Here is a 20260-nt window from a genome sequence, read left to right as displayed (position 1 = left end):
CTATGTGAGTCATAGTACAAGTGAAAAAACAAACCTGATAAATTACTGAAATACCTCTTCTCTTGGCTTTAATTAAAATTAATGAGCACTAAATAATGCCTAGCGATAATTAGGCAGTATTAAAAAAAAAGTCGAGTATGTATTACCGCATATAACTGTGACATTTCAGGCAGTTTATCTTGCAAAGTGAGGCCTTGGAAATGAAGTGTTATGTTAATAACAGATAATACTTACTGGACCTAAGTGACAGAGTAGTCTTCTGACTTTTCATTTACATTTCAGAAGCTCCAGAAATTAGGAAGATTGGTTTTGCATACGATTTTAGCTATACGGTGTGTCAGTCATATAAACATTAACAGTTTTCTCAAAGCATGCCTTTAAAATGTTTTTTTAGGGAGCTGTATTAGAGGTAGCTTTTATTTTTGGTTTGTATCTGCCTTTCTTAAATATTTTAAGTAGAACAAAAATGAGCCTTCCCTTGAACTCTTGACTGCATGTGTTTTCTAAGAAAGGCTACCTGGTGTGTTTCATGGGGTACTGAGAAGTTTAGCATTTATGTTCTTTATCTCTTTACTTCATTCACCTCTTTATTATGTCTAAGGTTGTGACTTGTGTATTACTAAAAATGTATTCTAAATGCTTGGAACATAGCGTTTAAAAAATATGGAGTGAAAAATGAGTTGCTACTTGGAGCATTTCAGAACTTTAAGGAACCTTAAAAATTTCCTCTAATTCTTTAATTCTTCTTCCTGCTTCTTTCATCGTTCTGGAAACTGAGGATTATAAAGCTTTTTTGCAAGAATTGGCTGAGTTAAAATCATTCTTAGCTTATAACTTGTGGTTATAAATATAGTGGGTGAATTTCTTCTGATCCCCTTAAGTAGGATTTGGCACTTGAGCTAAGTAGCTGGGTGATGAAGTGTACATATCAGAAAGTTAATATTTTGTGGATTCATGTTTTCAAATGTTCATTTTTACATTCATTTATTCAGTAAATATTGACTGCTGGCTATGAGTTAGGAACTGAAGAAACAAAGATGACTAAGACCCTCTCCTAGGAGCACATTTTCTGGGTCAGTGATTTCCACTGAAGTGTATATACTTCAAGAAGTATGCAAAACCATTCATGGGGAGGGGCTGAAAATAAAATGTTAGTACTTCTGTTTATAGTTTTACTTTGTGTATGACAGTGTACATAATTTGTTCCAAAAGTGTATATGTAAATTTATAAATGGTCAACATATTAAGCGCTGTAGTGCTATTGAAGAAGGAAGTGCTGTAATGTGTATATGTGTTTGTGTCTGTTGTATGTGTGTGTAATGACCTGGAAGTTTTCATGGAAGAAGTGGCATTTGAGTTGGATTTTTAAAGAAGAGCAGGAGTTAGGCAGAGGGAACAATATGTACCAAGGCCTGGATTTGTTAAAGTGAAAGATGTGTTCTAGAAGGATGATTATCCTGGAGCTGATGTGGGTGGGAAGGAATGAAGATATTTGATGTTTTATATCTGGAGAGAGTGGTAAAGATTTGAAGGTAAAAAGGTAGACTAGATTCCACATGTGAAAGAGCTTAATGCCAAATTCCATTTTTTGTACTTTACCAAAAATAGTATGGGAAACCATTCTTTGCAAGTTTTTAAGTGGAAAAGTCACATAATCAGATTTTCTTTTTAGATAACTATTACTGTGAAGGAGGAATTGAGAAGAAAGAAACGAGGCAAGGAGGCTGTTGCACAGTAGTCCAGATGAAAAGGCAAAGAGGATAGAGGATGGTACAGATGTGTCTGAGGTAGAATTGACAAAATTTGTTGACCTGTTTTAGATGGGTGAAGAGGAAAGACTGAGGTTGACTCATGTTTTGATCTTGGGGACTGAGGAGCATATTTTTGGGGGTGATAAATTCTATTTTGGGTAATTGAGATGCATTGTTCCTTCTCTCAAATTTAAAAAGTTTTGATATTTACTATGTATTATTTTTTAGTTCTTCATTCCAATCTTTAGGCCTTTGATTCCCATCTTATTGCTTGCTGTTACATGTGTGTCCTTAAATGCCAGGGTATAACATGTAGTTACCTTGAATTCATGGGAAGCCCATGAATCTATAACAGCCTTTTAGAGAAACAGATGAAGTCTATTTAAGCTTCTTGGTGAATCTGTAATCTGCTAAATTGTAAAATCTCTAAGGACCATGTTTTGTTATCATATCTCCAGTGCCTAATAATTCTGTAATAGCCAATAATTAATTTTTACTCTGTCATAATGTTTTAAGTCCTATTATGTGAATTATTTCTTTTAATCTACACAAAAATCTGAGGTGTAGGTACTACTGATATATGGAATAGAATACTGAGGCTTAGAGAAGTTAATTTAAAAAGCCAGCTCTACGTTTACTCTGAACCAGACAATTGACATGTATTATTTCTTTACTCCCTGTGGTGGATTGAATTGGGTCCCACCAAAAGATGTTGCAGTCTTAACCCCAGATATCTGTGACTTTTGACCTTTTCTGGAATAGGGTCTTTGCAGATACAATTACTTAAGATGAGGGCATACTGGATTAGGGCAGGCCACAAATCCAAGGACTGTTGTTCTTATTAAAAAGAGGGAAATTTGGACACAGACAGGCAGCTAGAGTAAAATGCCATGTGAACATGCAGGCAGAGACTGGAGTGATGCAGCTACAAGCCAAGGAACCCGAAGGATTGCCGGCAATCACTGGAAGCTAAAAGAGGCAATGACTGGATTTTCTTTCCAAGCACCTGGAAGGAACCAGCGTTGCTGCCACCTTGATTTCAGACCTCAAGCATCCAGAACTGGGGGAGAATAAATTTCTGTTTTTGTTTTTTTGAAACCAACTCTACTACTTTGTCATCTTTTAATGCTACTGGATGCATGTCCTCAAATGTCAAGGTATGTGTACTTCTTTGTACCACAGATAACTCTTCAACACCTTGAATTTATAGGAATCTCTTGGGACTGTAATAGTTTTTGTGGAGAAAGAGATATCTAAGCTAGTCGTGCAGCTCGTAAGTAGTAGAACTGGCTTTTTAATTCAGACTCCATAATCTATACCTGTAATGACATCACTATATGCCCCTAGCACTTGTGCTCATTTCACTCAAAAACTGTATGTGAAGGAATTTAATTTACCTAGTTACTTATAGTTTGCTGTGTCTGCAGTAGTTGAAGATTCCAGCACTTTTTATTTTGCTTATCTACCAACCCTAAGATGTTCTGAAACCTTTATGACTCAACCAAGATTTTGTTCACCAAGTTTTATAGTATTAAAACTTTGTTAATATTGTACTGTCTATGACATGATGTTAGCTGCTTTAGCATAATATGATTCTGTAATGAAAACTCAGTCTCATAGTCAGGGTATTTTTTGAGATGCTGTGTTCTCCCTTATTAAAGCTCTTATTTGCCTTTATCTGAATTTGTTAAATTCACCAGTGACCTCTAGCTTTAGTGAGGAAAGGTAGGTTCTTGTTAAGCCTTTTGCAAGTATACCTAGCTACTCTTTATTATACGTAAAGGGAAAAACAAGACAGTTTTATATTAGTCTGATTGTATGTAGTCATCTAAGTAGTTACTAAAGTGCTCTTCTTCATCCTTTCCAGTTCATGTCTTTCACGTGTCAATGGCAAAGTGACTAACAAAGAGGACATAAATATACCACTGATGAACGCTGGATTTTGGGGGATAAAAAAAATGAGGTGACATCACTTGATGGTCAGTGATCTCCCCATTTACCAAGCTGGACAGCTGTTGTTGTTTTTTCTTGTTCATTGTCTCTCTTTAGGCTTGGATAGTGAGACCTCACAGAGACAGCACTCAGGGTTGCCTTCCAGAAAGATGTGTAAGTAACTGAGAGTTGGGAATGTGGTGATCAACAGAGACAGGTGTTTTCTCAGGAGGAGAAAGAGAAGGTTTTTGGCCCTTGATTATATGATAGTTATGTCACAGAAAAAGTTGGGGAAGTGATGGTTATTTGTGCCGCGACTATAGAAAGTCTGCTGTTTTTTTTGAGCACTGGCTATCAATGCTGAGAGTTTGGATTAGAAGCTTTAATGTTTAACAGCTAGAGTGGTGAAGGAATTTATTTATGAGTTAAAAGATGGTAGTTTGGTAGTGGTACTGAAAAGGCTGAGATGGGGACTGACAGTTCTTTTCATATTGTATCTAGGAAGCATGTCTTTTCAGGGCTTGTCATTATTTATGCTTCTGCTTTTGGAATTCATGATATTTGTGTTTAAATTGAGCCATTCCATCTCTTTCTGCATACCAGCGTTCTCTTGTTCTTCTCATCTAATAAAGAAAGAGGTCTTGGAGATCCGAGATAGTTAATTATGTAAACAAAAGCTTGGTAAAACTAGCTTTTTAGTTATTTACTGTTATTCATAGTCAGAGATCTAGCTATTCAAAGATGGCTAGTATTCAAGGCTTTCCTTTAACACCCTTCTTTATTAAGGATTTAATACTCATTAACCTAACGCTCTCTTTATTTTCAGGAAATCCAGATTTGTTGCTATCTTGTGAAGAAGGTTGAGGGATACTGATATTTTGCAACATGGTTCTTGGAGTGCTTGATACTGAACTGCACTGAAAGCAAAACTGTGCTAAAATGAGGTTTTACAGAGGAAGTTCTCCAGCTTCTCTTTTCTTCTCCAAAAAGAAGTTACATTGTCTCAGCATCTTACCCCTGCATAAAAAGCCTTTTAAAGTTTGCTATGGTTTCTTTTCTTTTTTTTTTTTTAATCTTCATTTTATTGAGATATATTCACATACCATGCAGTCATACAAAACAAATCGTACATTCGATTGTTCACAGTACCATTACATAGTTGTACATTCATCACCTAAATCAATCCCTGACACCTTCATTTCATTAGCACACACACAAAAATAATAAGAATAATAATTAAAGTGAAAAAGAGCAATTGAAGTAAAAAAGAACACTGGGTACCTTTGTCTGTTTGTTTGTTTGTTTCCTTCCCCTATTTTTCTACTCATCCATACATAAACTAGACAAAGTGGAGTGTGGTCCTTATGGCTTTCCCAATCCCATTGTCACTCCTCATAAGCTACATTTTTATACAATTGTCTTCGAGATTCATGGGTTCTGGGTTGTAGTTTGATAGTTTCAGGTATCCACCACCAGCTACCCCAATTCTTCAGAACCTAAAAAGGGTTGTCTAAATTGTGCATTAGAGTGCCCACCAGAGTGACCTCTCGGCTCCTTTTGGAATCTCTCTGCCACTGAAGCTTCTTTCATTTCCTTTCACATCTCCCTTTTGGTCAAGAAGATGTTCTCCGTCCCACGATGCCAGGTCTACATTCCTCCCCGGGAGTCATATTCCACGTTGCCAGGGAGATTCACTCCCCTGGGTGTCTGATGCCACGTAGGGGGGAGGGCAGTGATTTCACCTTTCAAGTTGGCTTAGCTAGAGAGAGAGGGCCACATCTGAGCAACAAAGAGGCATTCGGGAGGAGGCTCTTAAGCACAATTATAGGGAGGCCTAGCCTGTCCTTTGCAGCAACCGTCTTTCCAAGGGTAAAACCTACGGTAGAGGGCTCAACCCATCAAACCACCAGTTCCCTGTGTCTGTGGTCATGTTGCTGTGGTTTCTTGTCTTTTAGTAATGATTTTTTCCTTGTAAAGGGATCTGGAGAGATTTCTTATTAAAAGAACCTTCTGTCAAAGACTTTCTTAGTCTTTCCTGTATGGTAAATGGCACCACTATTCCATCCAGTTGCTAAAGCCAAAAATCTAGACACATCCTCAATTCCTCCCTTTCTCTCACCATCTCACCTAACTCCTTATCACCCAGTTTGAATCTGTGACCAAGTTCTGTTAGTTCCATATCCAGTCCAGTCTGTTGACTTCTGTTCATCTTTGTTGCCATCATCTCTTGCCAAGGCTCCATGCAGTGGTTTTCTAGTTTCACGTGGCAGCCAGTGTAATCTTAAAGTGCAAATCAGATCTTGTCACTCCTTTCCTTAAAATTCTGTATTTACTTTAGAATAAAATATGTTGTCTTTATAATGGCCCCTGCTTAAAACTCCAACCTCTTTCATTGTACTTTTCCTCTTGCCTTCTTTTTGTTCTTGAAATAGTTTTTCTGGCTGTGGGCTTTTGCATTCACTGCTCTGTCTCAGCCTGGAGAGGCTATTTACAAATTTTTACGGGTCTGATTTATTCTCATTCTTGAGGTCCCAGCTCAGATGGCCTCAGACAGGCCATCCCTTATCACCTTATATGAAGTAATCATCTGTCACTGTTGCACTATTCTGAATCGTTCATTTGTATCCTTTATCGTAATAGGTAATTATCATGTTTATTGTCAGGTGCGTTGCTGAATCCCCAGTGCCAGGATATGTGCAGTGTCTGGTGTCTCTGAAGTGCTCAATAAATATTGGATTGCTGGGTAAATGTATAAATGAAAGAAAACTACTTTCACCTGATGGAGAGATGTGACGGACTTACTTAATGTTTGCAAGGACGGGGATGCGGATAATGGGGTATAGAATGGATGCTGCGAGAGATTGAAAATATTAAGCAGTAATTTCATCGCAAAATTTCTTTTCCTTTCAGCAACTTTGAAAAGTTTGTGTTAGAAGTTTTGGGTGATAGTTTAAAAATGTAACAACTTTAAATGCAATATATTATTTTGTCTCTTTAGTGCAAATACTTGGATAATCTAATAATGTAAACTCCTGAGTAGTCATTGATACTAAGTATTGCATTTATGAACACTTGAGAATGTCTTCTTTTAATATATAAAATTTAATAATTTGTTCATGAAATGATTTATTTTTATATAATGACCTTCATATGGTTTTTGTTCATGGTGGCAAGCATCCTGCTGCCATGTGAAGTTAGAGTTGCAAACTTATTTGCTTAGTGTGTACAGCATTGCTTTGGAAGCTGAGAAAAAAAATTCACATCAACAAAGGTCTCTCATTGGTTTTAAATGAGATGAGTGATTTTAAACTAAATTTTGTGAGTACTTTTAGCTCTTTTTTTGGTCTTAGATTCTTTTTCTCTTACACTCCCTGGCTAATGCTTTTTTCCTTCTTATTTTAGTCTTAGTTTTTATTTTTAATCAAAGTGATCGATGCACATAGTTTAGAAGCAAATGGCTTCAGGTTTTGTTATGAGAAACAAACTCCTCTTCCTCCTTCCTCCTCCTAATTTTTCTCTATTTAAAGGCCAATACTTTCAACACTATAAATTTATTCATTTGGTCTTTTATTATCTTCATATCTTAAAATAACATGCTTATATTGCCTTTTTTTTCCCATTTAAGGCATATTTATTGACTTCCTGCTATTGAAGATGAGGATTAAGTTCTTTTTACACTGCCACTGGCCTCCCAAACAAACACATGTACTCCTCCCATCTTCCCATTCTCTCATCCTGTGTGTGTATATAAATAAATTTTGGTTGGATCATTGTTCAGTGTTTACATAATTAGACTTATAAATTGAAATAATTCCTACATCTCTGCTCTTTCTTTCTACTCTATTGTTTCTTAAAGCTTCTTTTTTTTTTTTCCTCAAGTAATTATTCTGAAAGTTCCTTTTTAATCCCTGTGCTTGATCCTGGTCATGTGGGTCCTGATTTAAGCCTCGGGACAGATTCATTGCAGTAATTAGCTAGAGACTGAGGTGGAGTTGGTGGTGGTGGTGCCCTAGAATGCAGTTTTCATGATCATGTACTACTAGACTATAAAACTCTGAGGGTTGGGCATTTCTGTTTTGTTTACTGCTGTATCCCCAGCACTTGCACAGAACCTAGCGTATATTAGCTACTCAATAAATATTTGTTGAATGAGTTGAATGAGTTATTGGTGTATCAAAGCAGTCTTTTCTCAAAACCAGATTGAACTTTGAGAGGAAACTTAGTACAGGATGTATGTGTGTGTGTGTGTGTACCTTGAGGCTTAACATTTTATACATAAACTTTTTTTAAATTTACCTTTTGCTTTAAAAATGGATAGTTGTATTAATCATGTGATTATATAATTTTTGACTCTGTTTTATACATAGTTTTGGAATCTATTGGTCAGTAGCTGTGGTAGGAAGCCATGGGTAGGCTTGTAATGGTTTTTTTTAGTTCGCTGAAGCCGTCAGAATACAATATACCAGAAATGGACTGGCTTTTACAATGGGGATTTATTAACTTACAAGCTTACAGTTCTGAGGCTGTGAAAATGTCCAAATTGAGGCATCAACAGGCAATGCTTTTTCCGCGAAGACTGGCTGGCAGGGATCTTGGACTCTTCAGTCAGATGGTAAGGCACATGGCTTCTGCTAGTCTCTCCCTTCTTTTCTGGGTTTCATTGCTTCCAGCTTTTGACTTCAGTAGCATCCTCTCTATTTCTGTGTCTTTCTGTCTGTTTCTCATCCTCCTATAAAAGAAGGTTTCAGGACTCACCTGGAGCATGCCTCAAGTGAAATAACATAATCAAAGTTCCCACCCATGATAGGTCTACACCCACAGGAATGGATTAGCTTTAAGAACTTGCTCTTTTCTGGGGTCCATAAAACCTCCAGATCATCACAGGTTTTGATTAATACACTTGGTTTAAACACTCTTTAGTTTATACAAGCATCTATAAGTGAAGAGTTTTATAGACAGAATTACTCTTTGTCAGAGATGCTGACTAGAAAATACCTCTTTACAGTGGATTATGGGAAAGAAAAAAAGGCTTATTCTTTTATAGGCTTAGAGGTGTAGTAAGGAGCTGTTATCTAATGGTGGAAACATTTTATATTGTTGTGTCACTGCTACCTTTGAGATTCAAATTGAAGTTGAAGATGGCCAAGCAAATATATATAAATAATGAAAGGAATAGGACAGCAACTGAGTGAATGCTTGGCAGTAAATAAAGTCTCATAGAAAAATGTTCCATTTTGAATGGAGCATATTTTTTATATTAGTAGAGTGTAAAACTAAATGCAACTTCATTTTCCACAGATTTGCTTAGATATTTGTTTTTGTGATTCACCCATGGTCCCAAGATAGAAACTTGGTCATCATTTAAGACTCTCCCCTCTTTTTGTTTGTTCACATTTGGTTATTCACAGTGTCCCTTCAGTGCTACCTTCTTATTTTCTTGTATCCATTTCTTCTCCATTTTCACAGTCACTGCCTTAGGAAAAGGACTGCAACTGTCTCCTGGACTGTTAGTTTCCCACCCCTCCAGTCCATTCTTGGTATTTCCACCAGAGTGATCATTCTGAAATGCATATTTAGTCATTTTACTCCTTCTTTGGAGGTACCCATAACCTGTGGTGTGAAGTCAGTCTTTTTAGTTTGGCAAACCTGGGTGTCTGTGATTTGGTCATTGCCTGAACACTTTGTCTTTGCATATGCTGCCATCTGGATCTTGGAATACTCCTCTCCACCACCACCACCACCACCGCTCTTGCTTTTTTCAAGTCAGGAAATGAGAGGGAATTAATTTTTGTTTTTGAATGTGAATATGAAGGGTTTATTTTACACACACACACACACACACACACACACACATACATATATATATATATAAAACTTATTGAGATGTACCTTACAGTCTATTGCACAAATCTTAATGTCATCTTGATGAATTTTTGGCTGTGCATCCAAGTACCTATCATGCAAATAAAGATACAGAACATTTCCAGCACCCCAGCAGGGTTTCTCCTGTACCTTCCTAGTCAATACTGTCCCTCAAAGGTAACCACTGTTCTGAACTTCTACGTCATGGATTAGTTTTTCCTATTTAAAAAAAATAGTTCTGCTTATTTTTGAACTTCATATAAATAAAATCTTACAGTTTTTACTTTTTGTGCTTGGGGAACTTTTTTTTTAAATAATTTTTTAAATTGTACAATATAACATGTATACATAAAAGTGACAACTTTCCAAGTGCAATTTAACAAGTAGAGAGCAAACTTCAAAGAATATTATATGTTACAATTCCACAGTTTCAGTTTATTTCCTTATTATGAAATATAACATATATACAAAAAGGTAATATATTTCAAAATATGATTCAACAGGTAGATATATAGGAAATTTCCAAAGTAATTATGAGTTATAGTACCATAGTTTCATTTATTTCCTTATTGTGAAATATAACATATATACAAAAGGGTAAAGCTTTCAAATACCATTTAATAAATAGCTATAGAACAGATTTCAAAGGATGCTATGGGCTACAGTTCCACCATTTGAATTCTTTCCTAATACCCTAGCAACTAAGAAAAAAAATTATATAAAGATTCAGTATTCATATCCCTTGGTTAAATTCCATCTTGTTTGTTGCTACCCCTTCCTCTAGTTTAATCACTTTCCCATTCTTCAGGGATGTCTAGGCAATGACCACCCTAACCTGTTCATGTTGAAAAGGGGTGTCAACTTTATGAGCAAAGGGGACACATCTAGCTGATGTTCTTGAAGAGGCTTTTGCCTCTGGGTTTTGGGACGTAGCTGGCATAGGAGCACTCTGAAGGATTTAGGAACTTATTTTTTAAGATAAAATTTTAAGCATCTTCTCTGAAGCAAATTCCTAATAGGATTACTAGTGTCTTGAAAGTAGGGCCAGTGTATTATTTTCATTTCCAGAAGCTGGTGTAAAGTACATACTCATCAGTGAATTGAAATGCATCTTTCCCCTTTGAACTACCTGTCTCATCAGATCCTCATTCATCAAGACTCAGTTCATGCATCAAGTTGTCTCAGAAGCCTTCCCTGACATTGTGCCTGCTTTCCCTCCCCCTTCCTTTTTACAAACTTATTTAATAGGTATCCCACTGCATTTCAGCTGTTAGTTTAATTGGCTGTCCCCTCTACTTTATGTGAGTTTTGAATTCCTTGAGAATAAGGACACTGGGGCTAGAAGGTACCTGTCAGGGGCTTATTAAGATGTTGATTGAATGAATAGGCCAACTTAATGTTGTGTGAATAAAGGAGAAAGCAGATAGAATAAAACTAGAAACAACATTCTGGTAAGTTGTATTTTTATAGGGTAAATTACTTACATTTCATGTCATTCATGCAAATATTCAAATGTTCCAGAATGTAAACATTTAAAATTTAGATTATAAATAATGCCTCCTAGCTCTAAACCAAAATTATCTGAAACCACATAGCAAGCAAATATGAAGGAAAAAGGCAACATAACTTTATATGCAAGGACTAGTAGATTTCTTATTTGTGTTACAATTAGCACCTCTAGTTAAACATAGGTGTCCACTTTTTACAGGTGAGCTTTAAACTTGGTTGGTTCTGAGACACATTTCTCTTAAACAGTGAATACTTTGCTGATGTGAATGGGGGACTTGGAAAAGTCAGGTCAAAATTCCATGCAATTTTTGGAACCCCTTTTCCCTTGTAATTTATTTAATTTGATATGTACTCATACTTAATATTTTAAGTACCTCTTTTCCACAGTATGCACTGGGGGCTAATTGGTTTGCTGTCTTCACTTCATATTTCTGTGATTTCTTTTGTCTGGAGAGACTTTTTCTCTGTCTTCATCTATTGTGATACTTTTATATTTACAAGGTGCTGAAAAGGGAAGATGAGGCTAGATTATGAAGGGTTTATTCTCATTTGGTTCTATCCATCCTTCTAGACTTTACCTAAATCGTACCTTCTTTTTTGAAACTTTCTTGGACTGTCCGATGCTTATTTATATTCTCTGAATGTCTGTGACTCTATTTGAATATTTTTACATACATATAGGGTCATTTTGTGTGTATTAATTTAGCATCCCCACTAGATTGCAAACGTATTGAGAGAATGGACTGTTTTTTTTTTTTAAACCACTTAATACTGTCTTTAGCACCTACTAGGTGTTTATCATATGCTTGCTGATAGAGAGAACCATATGGTTGAGTAATTGGTGTCTTTATATAATTGTGTTTTGTTACTTTTCTTAATCAATAGTTATATCTTTTTAACATCCACTTTTTACTTTAATTTCCATGTCTTTTTCCAAATGTTTAAGTAACGTATGGCTCTTATCTCACACTCCCAATTTGCAAGTTAATAGAAATGTGAATGAATGTTACAATTACAAGTTTAAAAGAACTACACTGCCTGGCAGTTTTATGTGTGTTAGAAGAATTTGTTAGAAGATAGATGATTGTAGGTTGCAGTGGAATTTAGCACATCTTTTGTATTTGTGTCAGTTCAAGGATTTGAAAATGCATACAACACTTTACTAATGCCTCTTGTAATCCTGACAGGGATAAGCTTAGCTGAAAGGATAGATGTTTCCTCTTTATTTTAGTATCCTGAATCCCTACATCTGGAATATAGTAGATGTTTATGCATTTCCCTTTGCAAGTGAAAATACAACTGGTGGATATTTCAGCTTTTTAAAGTTATCACATTTATTAATTCCTCCACAATTATCTCCTAATAGTTTTTTTTAATTTTAAAATTCAGTTTTATTGAGATATATTCACATACCGTACAGTCATCCATGGTGTACAATCAACTGTTCACAGTACCATCATATAGTTGTACATTCATCACCCCAATCTATTTTTGAACATTTTCCTTATACCAGAAAGAATCAGAATCAGAATAAAAAATAAAAGAAAAAAGAACACCCAAATCATTCCCCCCTCCTATCCCTCCCTATTTTTCATTTAGTTTTTGTCCCCATTTATCTACTCATCCATCCATACACTGGATAAAGGGAGTGCAATCCACAAGGTTTTCACAATCATACTGTTCCCCTTGTAATCTACATTGTTACACAGTTGTCTTCCAGAGTCAAGGCTACTGGGTTGGAGTTTGGTAGTTTCAGGTATTTACTTCTAGCTATTCCAATACGATAAAACCTAAAAAGTGTTATCTTTGTAGTGCATAAGAATGTCCACCAGAGTGATCTCTTGACCCCATTTGAAATCTCTCAGCCACTGAAACTTTATTTTTTTTCATTTCACATCCCCCTTTTGGTCAAGATGATGTTCTCAATCCCACGGTGCTGGGTCCAGATTCATCCTGGGGAGTCATATCCTGCATTGCCAGGGAGATTTACACCCCTGGGAGTCAGGTCTGACATAGGGGAGTGGACAGTGAGATCACCTACTAAGGTGGCTTAGTTAGAGAGAGAGGGTCACATCTGAGCAAAAGAGGCACTCAGGGGGAGACTCTTAGGCACAGTTATAAGCAGGTTTAGCCTCTCCTTTGCAGTAACGAGCTTCATAGGGGCAAGCCCGGAGACAGAGGGCTCAGGGCTCAGCATGTCAAGCCATCAGTCCCCAGTGTTTGAGAACATCAGCAACAATCCAGGAGAGGAAGTCCAACACTTCTGCATCCTCCCCCAGCTCCTCAGAGGGGCCCCGAATATACATTTTTGTTCTCCGCCCAAATTACTTTGAGATGTGTTGTTATTTCAGTCTAACCTATACAGACCTGCCATATCACACTTCCTATTCAAAGTTCCATGTGATTGTGGTGTTTGAACAAACTGACTGTGGAAGTTATATTGTTTAGAAAATACAGATCCTACACCGAATAAACATTTCTTTCGTTGGTCTCACATGGAAGTTGAAGTTTTAACACACAGTCAGTTTCAGCCTTTACCTGTTGGCCTAATTTGCCCTAGTCTTAACCAGATCTGCTTCATTCATATCTGTAATTGATGTCTGGGCCCTTTTTCAGCTTTTTTTTTTTTTTTTTTTTTTTAAAAGTTGCTGTATGCGTTAATACTGACATATCTGCCAAGCTCTGGCTCTGAGTTTTGGGTGTCACACGGATACCCAATGTTCCAGAGACCAATCAGGTTACACACCAAAGGATCAACATCTCAGAGTTTGGAGATAGCCATTACAATTCAGGAATAGATTTGACTGCTGTAAGAACTTACAGTCTAGGGACCATTACAATAATCATTTCCCTGTTAAGCTGTGCTCTAAGATTGAATTCTGAGTTTACACATTGTAGTTAGTCCATATCGGTGAGACATTGTAGTTTTTGCCTTTGTTTCTGGCATACTTCACTCAAAATGCTGTCTACAGGATCCATTCACCTCCTTGTGTGTCTCACAACTTCACTCTTTCTCGTAGTTTCTCAATATTCCATTGCATGCCTGCACCACAGTTCACCATTCTGTTCCTCAGTCAGTGTACCGTTAGCTGCCATGGAATTTTTTTTTTTTTTTTAATCTTCATTTTATTGAGATATATTCACATACCACGCAGTCATACAAAACAAATCGTACTTTCGATTGTTTACAGTACCATTACATAGTGGTACATTCATCACCCGAATCAATCCCTGACACCTTCATTAGCACACACACAAAAATAACAAGAATAATAATTAGAGTGAAAAAGAGCAATTGAAGTAAAAAAGAACACTGGGTACCTTTGTCTGTTTGTTTCCTTCCCCTATTTTTCTACTCATCCATCCATAAACTAGACAAAGTGGAGTGTGGTCTTTATGCCATGGAATTTTAAGCAAGAAAGTATGGTCAGATCTGTGCTGCAGAAAGACCACTTTGGATACAGTGTGGAAAATGGATTGGAGTGAGACTGGATCCAGAAGAAACAGTCAGGTGCTAACTGTATTAACTAAGTGAGGAGTAATGAATGCCTGAAGTAAGGCAGTGGTAGTAGGAATGGAGAGGAGATGCCAAAATGTGGAAGTTCACAGGCTCTATGAGGGTTAATGGCATATTGGATCCGATTAGCCAGAGCTAATTTGACATTTATGTTGCTATAAAGCCCTTTCTAAAAGCTATATAGATAGCTTTTTATAATATATAAATATATATAGTTAAATATATAAAAGCTATGTATATCTAGATCTATACATAGAGAGGTGTATCTCATATATATGTAAGAGAAAGCAAAAAAATTTCACTAAATTATATATCCTCCTCACAATAAGTATTGCATTTTCAGCTGTATTAGGATCATTCATTGTAAGGAACTTTGGAAACATTTCTTTTGAATTTTGATCTGTTTTTCACAACTCAGATAGTTTTGAATTTAAATAATGTTATAAATTTTGCAGAGGGTATAACCATAAAACCCGAAAGACTGACCCCACAGCTGCAGAAAACGAGTGTAGAAAGAACCCTAGTCCCTACAACTAAAAACCCACCCAAAATAAAGAAAATCCTTTGCAAATAATTTTTCAGATAATCCACACAGCCTGTGAGTAAATTCAAAGCAAATGATACTTGTAAAATCAAGTGACAAATTGGGATATTTATTGGAGAACATCAAAAAAGGTTGGCCTCTATTGTAAACATGTACACAAATGATAGCTAGCTCATAGTCTCTTTCCTAAGAATGAGAAATGCTGTGTGTCTTCATGAATTCTGAAATTCAGCTTTGTTAACCCAGTTGCTGTAACTGGCATAGAGACCATTTGAAGATGGTGCTTATTGATATAAATGATGTATATTTTAAATCTTTTGCTTTTATAGGCACCCTTTTAAAGAAATATCTGCCTGTGTTTTTGAACTTTCTATGTGGAAGCAGGTTCTCATAAGTTATCTATCTTAATGGACATATGTATAGAGTAATAGGTAAGTATGAAAGGTGGTAAATACTGGCTGTAAGAGGTATCTTTTAGGTCTGTAACCTCTCAAATATAGTGCTTTGCATATTAAAATTTTATTATGACAGTGTTCTTAGTTCATTTTCATTAGAAGTTGTTGGCCATTCATCTAATAATTCTTAACTTCTAGAAGTTTTTATGTCCTAACAGTGGTTTTTCAAAACTTCTTCATATGTTGTAGGAAATTTTATTCTAGACTGAAGGCTGATATACCAATGTACTCTAGAATTTATTTTTCCAAAGTTCACAAGTTGATTAATTGAGTGGCTTTGCTGATTAATGTTTAACATTGAGCTATTTGTAGCTCAGTGGAGTTAGAGTAAGGTGCACTAAGGAAGTAGTCACTTTTCATAAAATAGAAAATCAGAATATAATTGGCAAAATATTGAGTGATGGTGAAAATCCTATGCATATTCTGATTTACAGTTTTTTGATTACATATATTGAAAGATATGAACTATCCTTTCTTTCCAAATTAGTTTAGAAACTAACGATTTTTTTTTTCCTTTTCAATTTTTATTGGGATTGTTCAGATACCATACAATTATCCAAAAATCCAAAGTGTACAGTCGGTTGCCCCTGGTACCCTTATACAGCTGTGCATCCATCACTATGCTTAATTTTTGTTCAATTTTTAGAACTTTTCTTTAATCCAGACAAGAAATAAAGTGAAAGATGAAAAAAAAAAAAAAAGGAAACTCAAATCCTCCCATATCCCTAACTAACCCCCCTCAATTGTTGACTCGTAGTGTTGGTATAGTACATTTGTTACTGTTTATGAAAGAACATTGAAATACTACTAACTGTAGTATATAGTTTGCAATAGATATATATTTCTTCCCTATATGCCCCTCTATTATTAACTTCTAATTGTATTGTCATACATTTGTTCTGGTTCATGAAAGAGATTTCTTATATTTGTACAGTTAATCATAGACATTGCCCACCATAGGATTCAGTTTTATACATTTCCATCTTTTGACCTCCAGCTTTCCTTCTGGTGACATATGACTCTGAGCTTCCCCTTTCCACCTCATTCATGCACCATATAGTACTGTTAGTTATTCTCACATCTTGCTACCGACACCTCTGTTCATTTCCAAACATTTAAGTTCATCCTAGTTGAACATTCTGCTCATACTAAGCAACCGTTCCCCATTCTTAAGCCTCATCCTATATCTTGGTACCTTATATTTCATGTCTATGAGTTTACATATTATAATTAGTTCCTATCAGTGAGACCCTGCAATATTTGTCCTTGTGTGTCTGGCTCATTTCACTCAGTCTATTGCTCTCGAGGTTTTGTCATCAACCCATTTTTTTTTTTTTCTTAAGACGGTTTTGTTCACACACCATACATTCCATGCTAAGTAAACAATCTGTGGTTCTCTGGAAGGTCACATATTTATGTGTTCACCACCTTCACCACTATTTATATAAGGGCATCTATATTTCTTCCACAAGGCAGGAGGGGGAGTCAAAGAAGGTAGAGAGGAAAAAGAAAGAGGGAAAAAAATGACAGGTGGGAAGCAGCAAAAGGAAAAATAACCTTAAATCAAAGTAGAGTAAAGTGTCAGACAATACCACCAATGTCAAGTGTGTAACATGCCTTCCCTATCCCCCCCATCTGCATTTACCTTGGTATATCGACTTTGTTACATTAAAGGAAGCATAATACAATGATTCTTTTAGTTACAGTCTCTAGTTTACATTGATTGCATCCCTCCCCCAATGCCTCCCCATTTTTAACACCTTGCAAGGTTGACATTTGCTTGTTCTCCCTCGTAAAAGAACATATTTGTACATTTTATTACAATTGTTGAACACTCTAGATTTCACCAGCATACACAGTCTCAGTCTTTATCTTTCCTCCTTTCTTCTGGTGTCTCACATGCTCCCAACCTTCCTCTCTCAACCGTATTCATAGTTATCTTTGTTCAGTGTACTTACATTGCTGTGTTACCATCTCCCAAAATTGTAGAAACTAAAGATTTTTTTTTGGAAAAATTAAAAGTAACAATTGAAATTAGTATTTTCATTTTTTTGGTTTTCTCCTGCTCTCATTTTGTGCTTAGATTTCACATCTCAATTCTGATTAATATATTAAACTTTCTGCAGCTTTTTGCCAAATTGCCTCCATCAAAATTGATGGGATAAAGATAATCAGAACTCAAGCCTTATCCATTGAATCTACTCTGCTCTACTACAGTAAAAATAGGAGAAGGAAAAAAAAATGGTCTTGAGATATTTAGTATGTGTTATTTGCATACTTCATGGGTGTATGTGTGTTTGGTCCTAGAATGTAAATTCTAACATTGTGTATGCTATATGGCTTATGGTGTGTTACAGCTGTTTCTTTAAATGCTCAGTAATAATTAAGAAGGATTAAAATTACTAAGATGGAGAGTAAACCTGTATTATGTTTAAGAAGTTCTTGATTTGCACAGTAATGTAGGACCATAAAAATGACCATGCAAGCTGATACCATGCAAAATGTTCTTAATATTCAATGAGAAAAATTACAGTTCTCTGACGACAATTTTTGTCAAAATATTAAAATCTATCTTACTGTTGGTTATAAATGTATAGGGAAATTTTAAAAATAGTAAAAGTATTTGCCACTCTATAATTTGAAATATTTGATTTAAACTTTTTGGTTTTTCTTTGTAAAAACTTTCAAGAATAGTTTGTGCAGTGCTTGCCTTCTCCTTGTATAACTTATGATACAGCGGAAACGTACTCCTTTCTAAATTTGGATCAGCTTCCAAAGTTTTATTTTTTGTGCTTTCAATGTTGTGAAATATCTCTCAGAATTCCTTTAATGTAAAGTTCTTTTTTTTTTTTTTTTTTGGCCAGTATCACTTCCACTGGGACATCTTTATTCTTTTTGTCACAACTACTTTTCCTCATTTATATTGAGAAGTTTGCCTTTTGCTAAGTTCCTCTGGCCGCATGTCTAGAGTCTTTCGAATGGTGGCGATGTCAACTCCCATGGTCCCCTAGTTCTTGAAATTCTCCATTGGATTTAGCATTACCACTTTTCTTTTCTTTGCTGCATTTTTTTTTTTTTTTTTAATCATCATTTTATTGAGATATATTCACATACCACGCAGTCATACAAAACAAATTGTACTTTCGATTGTTTACAGTACCATTACATAGTTGTACATTCATCACCTAAATCAATCCCTGACACCTTCATTAGCACACACACAAAAATAACAAGAATAATAATTAGAGTGAAAAAGTCTTTGCTGCATTTTTATCTTTGCTGGACAATTCTGTGTTGATTATCCTTTTTCAAAAAGTATCACTTGGGTTTATCATACAACTAGTGAACCTTTGCAGTCTGTGCATGAACTGAATTAACAGATGTGCAGTGACCAGTCACTGGACGTATACTTTTAAAGAAGTGACATAATTGGTCACCCATCTTGTCGCACATCTAGTATTCACATAGGGAAGAGCTCACAGCAAAGTTTTGTACTTTAAGCAGTTCTTCACAGTTAATATACCATGGTGACTGAAATTTTTGGGGGTCTTGTGTTATTTAACTAAACTGTGGTAACTGAAATATTGAATGTTATAACTATGCAAAGCAAGTCCTGCCTTTATATTAAAAAAATGACCTTAGTTTTCTCTAATTGTTTATGAACTAAATATTTTGGTAAGGACTTGATTTTCAGAGAAAGGAATGTGTGTGGTTTGTAGGGAAAAGGATATGATGCTTTGCTATAAAATTTTGTTTTTTTTCTTATACATATATTTTTGCAAATTTACTGCCATAAATATAGACAACTTATGGTGTGTTTATTTTCTGTAGGTAGTTTTAAAAATTAATTTATTTTTATTTTGGTAAAATATACGTAACATTTTAATCATTTCAACTGGACAATTCTTTGACATGAAATAAATTGACAATACTATGTAATTTTCACCATTGTCTATTTCCAGACTATTTTCATCATCCTAAACCAAAACTCACACTTATTTAGCAATAACTCTCCATTTTCCCCAACTCTGGTAACCATTATTCTGTTTTCTGTCTCTATGAGTTTGCTTATTCTATGTATTTTCTATAAGAGAAATTATACAGTATTTGTCCTTTTCTGTCTGGCTTATTTCACTCAACATATTTTCAAGTTTCATTCATATTGTAGCATGTACCAGCACTTCACTTCTGCTGTGAGGTGCATGTGTGTTTATAATCGTTATATCTTCATACTGGATTGACCCTTTTATTGATATATAATATCCTACTTTGCCTCTTGAAATATTTTTTGACTTAAAATCTATTTTGTCTGACAATAAAATATAGCTACTCTGCCTCTCTTTTGATTACTGTTCACATGGAATATCTTTTTCCACCTCTTTACTTTCAAACTCTTTATGTCTTTGTACCTAAAGTGAGTCACTTATAGGTAGCATATAGGTGGATCATGCTTTTTCATCCAATCTGCCAATCTCTGCCTTTTAATAGAGGAGTTTAATCCATTGACATTGAGGGTAATAACTGAGAAGAATTTACTTTTGCCATTTTGCTATTTGTTTTCTGTATATCTTGTATGTGTTCTGGTCCTCAATTACTTCATTACTGCTTTTTTTGTATTTAGTTGCTTTTTTGTAGTGTACCATCTTGATGCCCTTCTTTCCTTTTTCTCTATCTTTTTAAGTTATTTTCC

The 20260-nt window shown here is 35.5% G+C and overlaps 1 protein-coding gene across 4 annotated transcripts in view; it reads left to right on the top strand.

Annotated features, from left to right (window-relative positions):
* Positions 1 to 20260, top strand: part of USP32 (ubiquitin specific peptidase 32) — a 333441-nt gene that overhangs the window by 3416 nt on the left and 309765 nt on the right. The window contains exon 2 of one of the 4 annotated variants that reach the window (XM_037809641.1): positions 2656 to 2908. The exons of the other annotated variants lie outside the window; for them this stretch is intronic. Coding sequence (XP_037665569.1) covers positions 2887 to 2908 — 22 coding nt within the window. The 5' untranslated portion in view covers positions 2656 to 2886. The remainder of the gene's footprint in view (positions 1 to 2655; positions 2909 to 20260) is intronic. 4 annotated transcript variants of the gene reach the window in all.

The sequence above is a fragment of the Choloepus didactylus genome, chromosome 18 (assembly GCF_015220235.1).
Source record: "Choloepus didactylus isolate mChoDid1 chromosome 18, mChoDid1.pri, whole genome shotgun sequence".
Taxonomy (NCBI): Eukaryota; Metazoa; Chordata; class Mammalia; order Pilosa; family Megalonychidae; genus Choloepus; species Choloepus didactylus.
The sequence above is the reverse complement of the archived record's forward strand: the minus strand, read 5'-3'. Positions and strand labels throughout refer to the sequence as shown.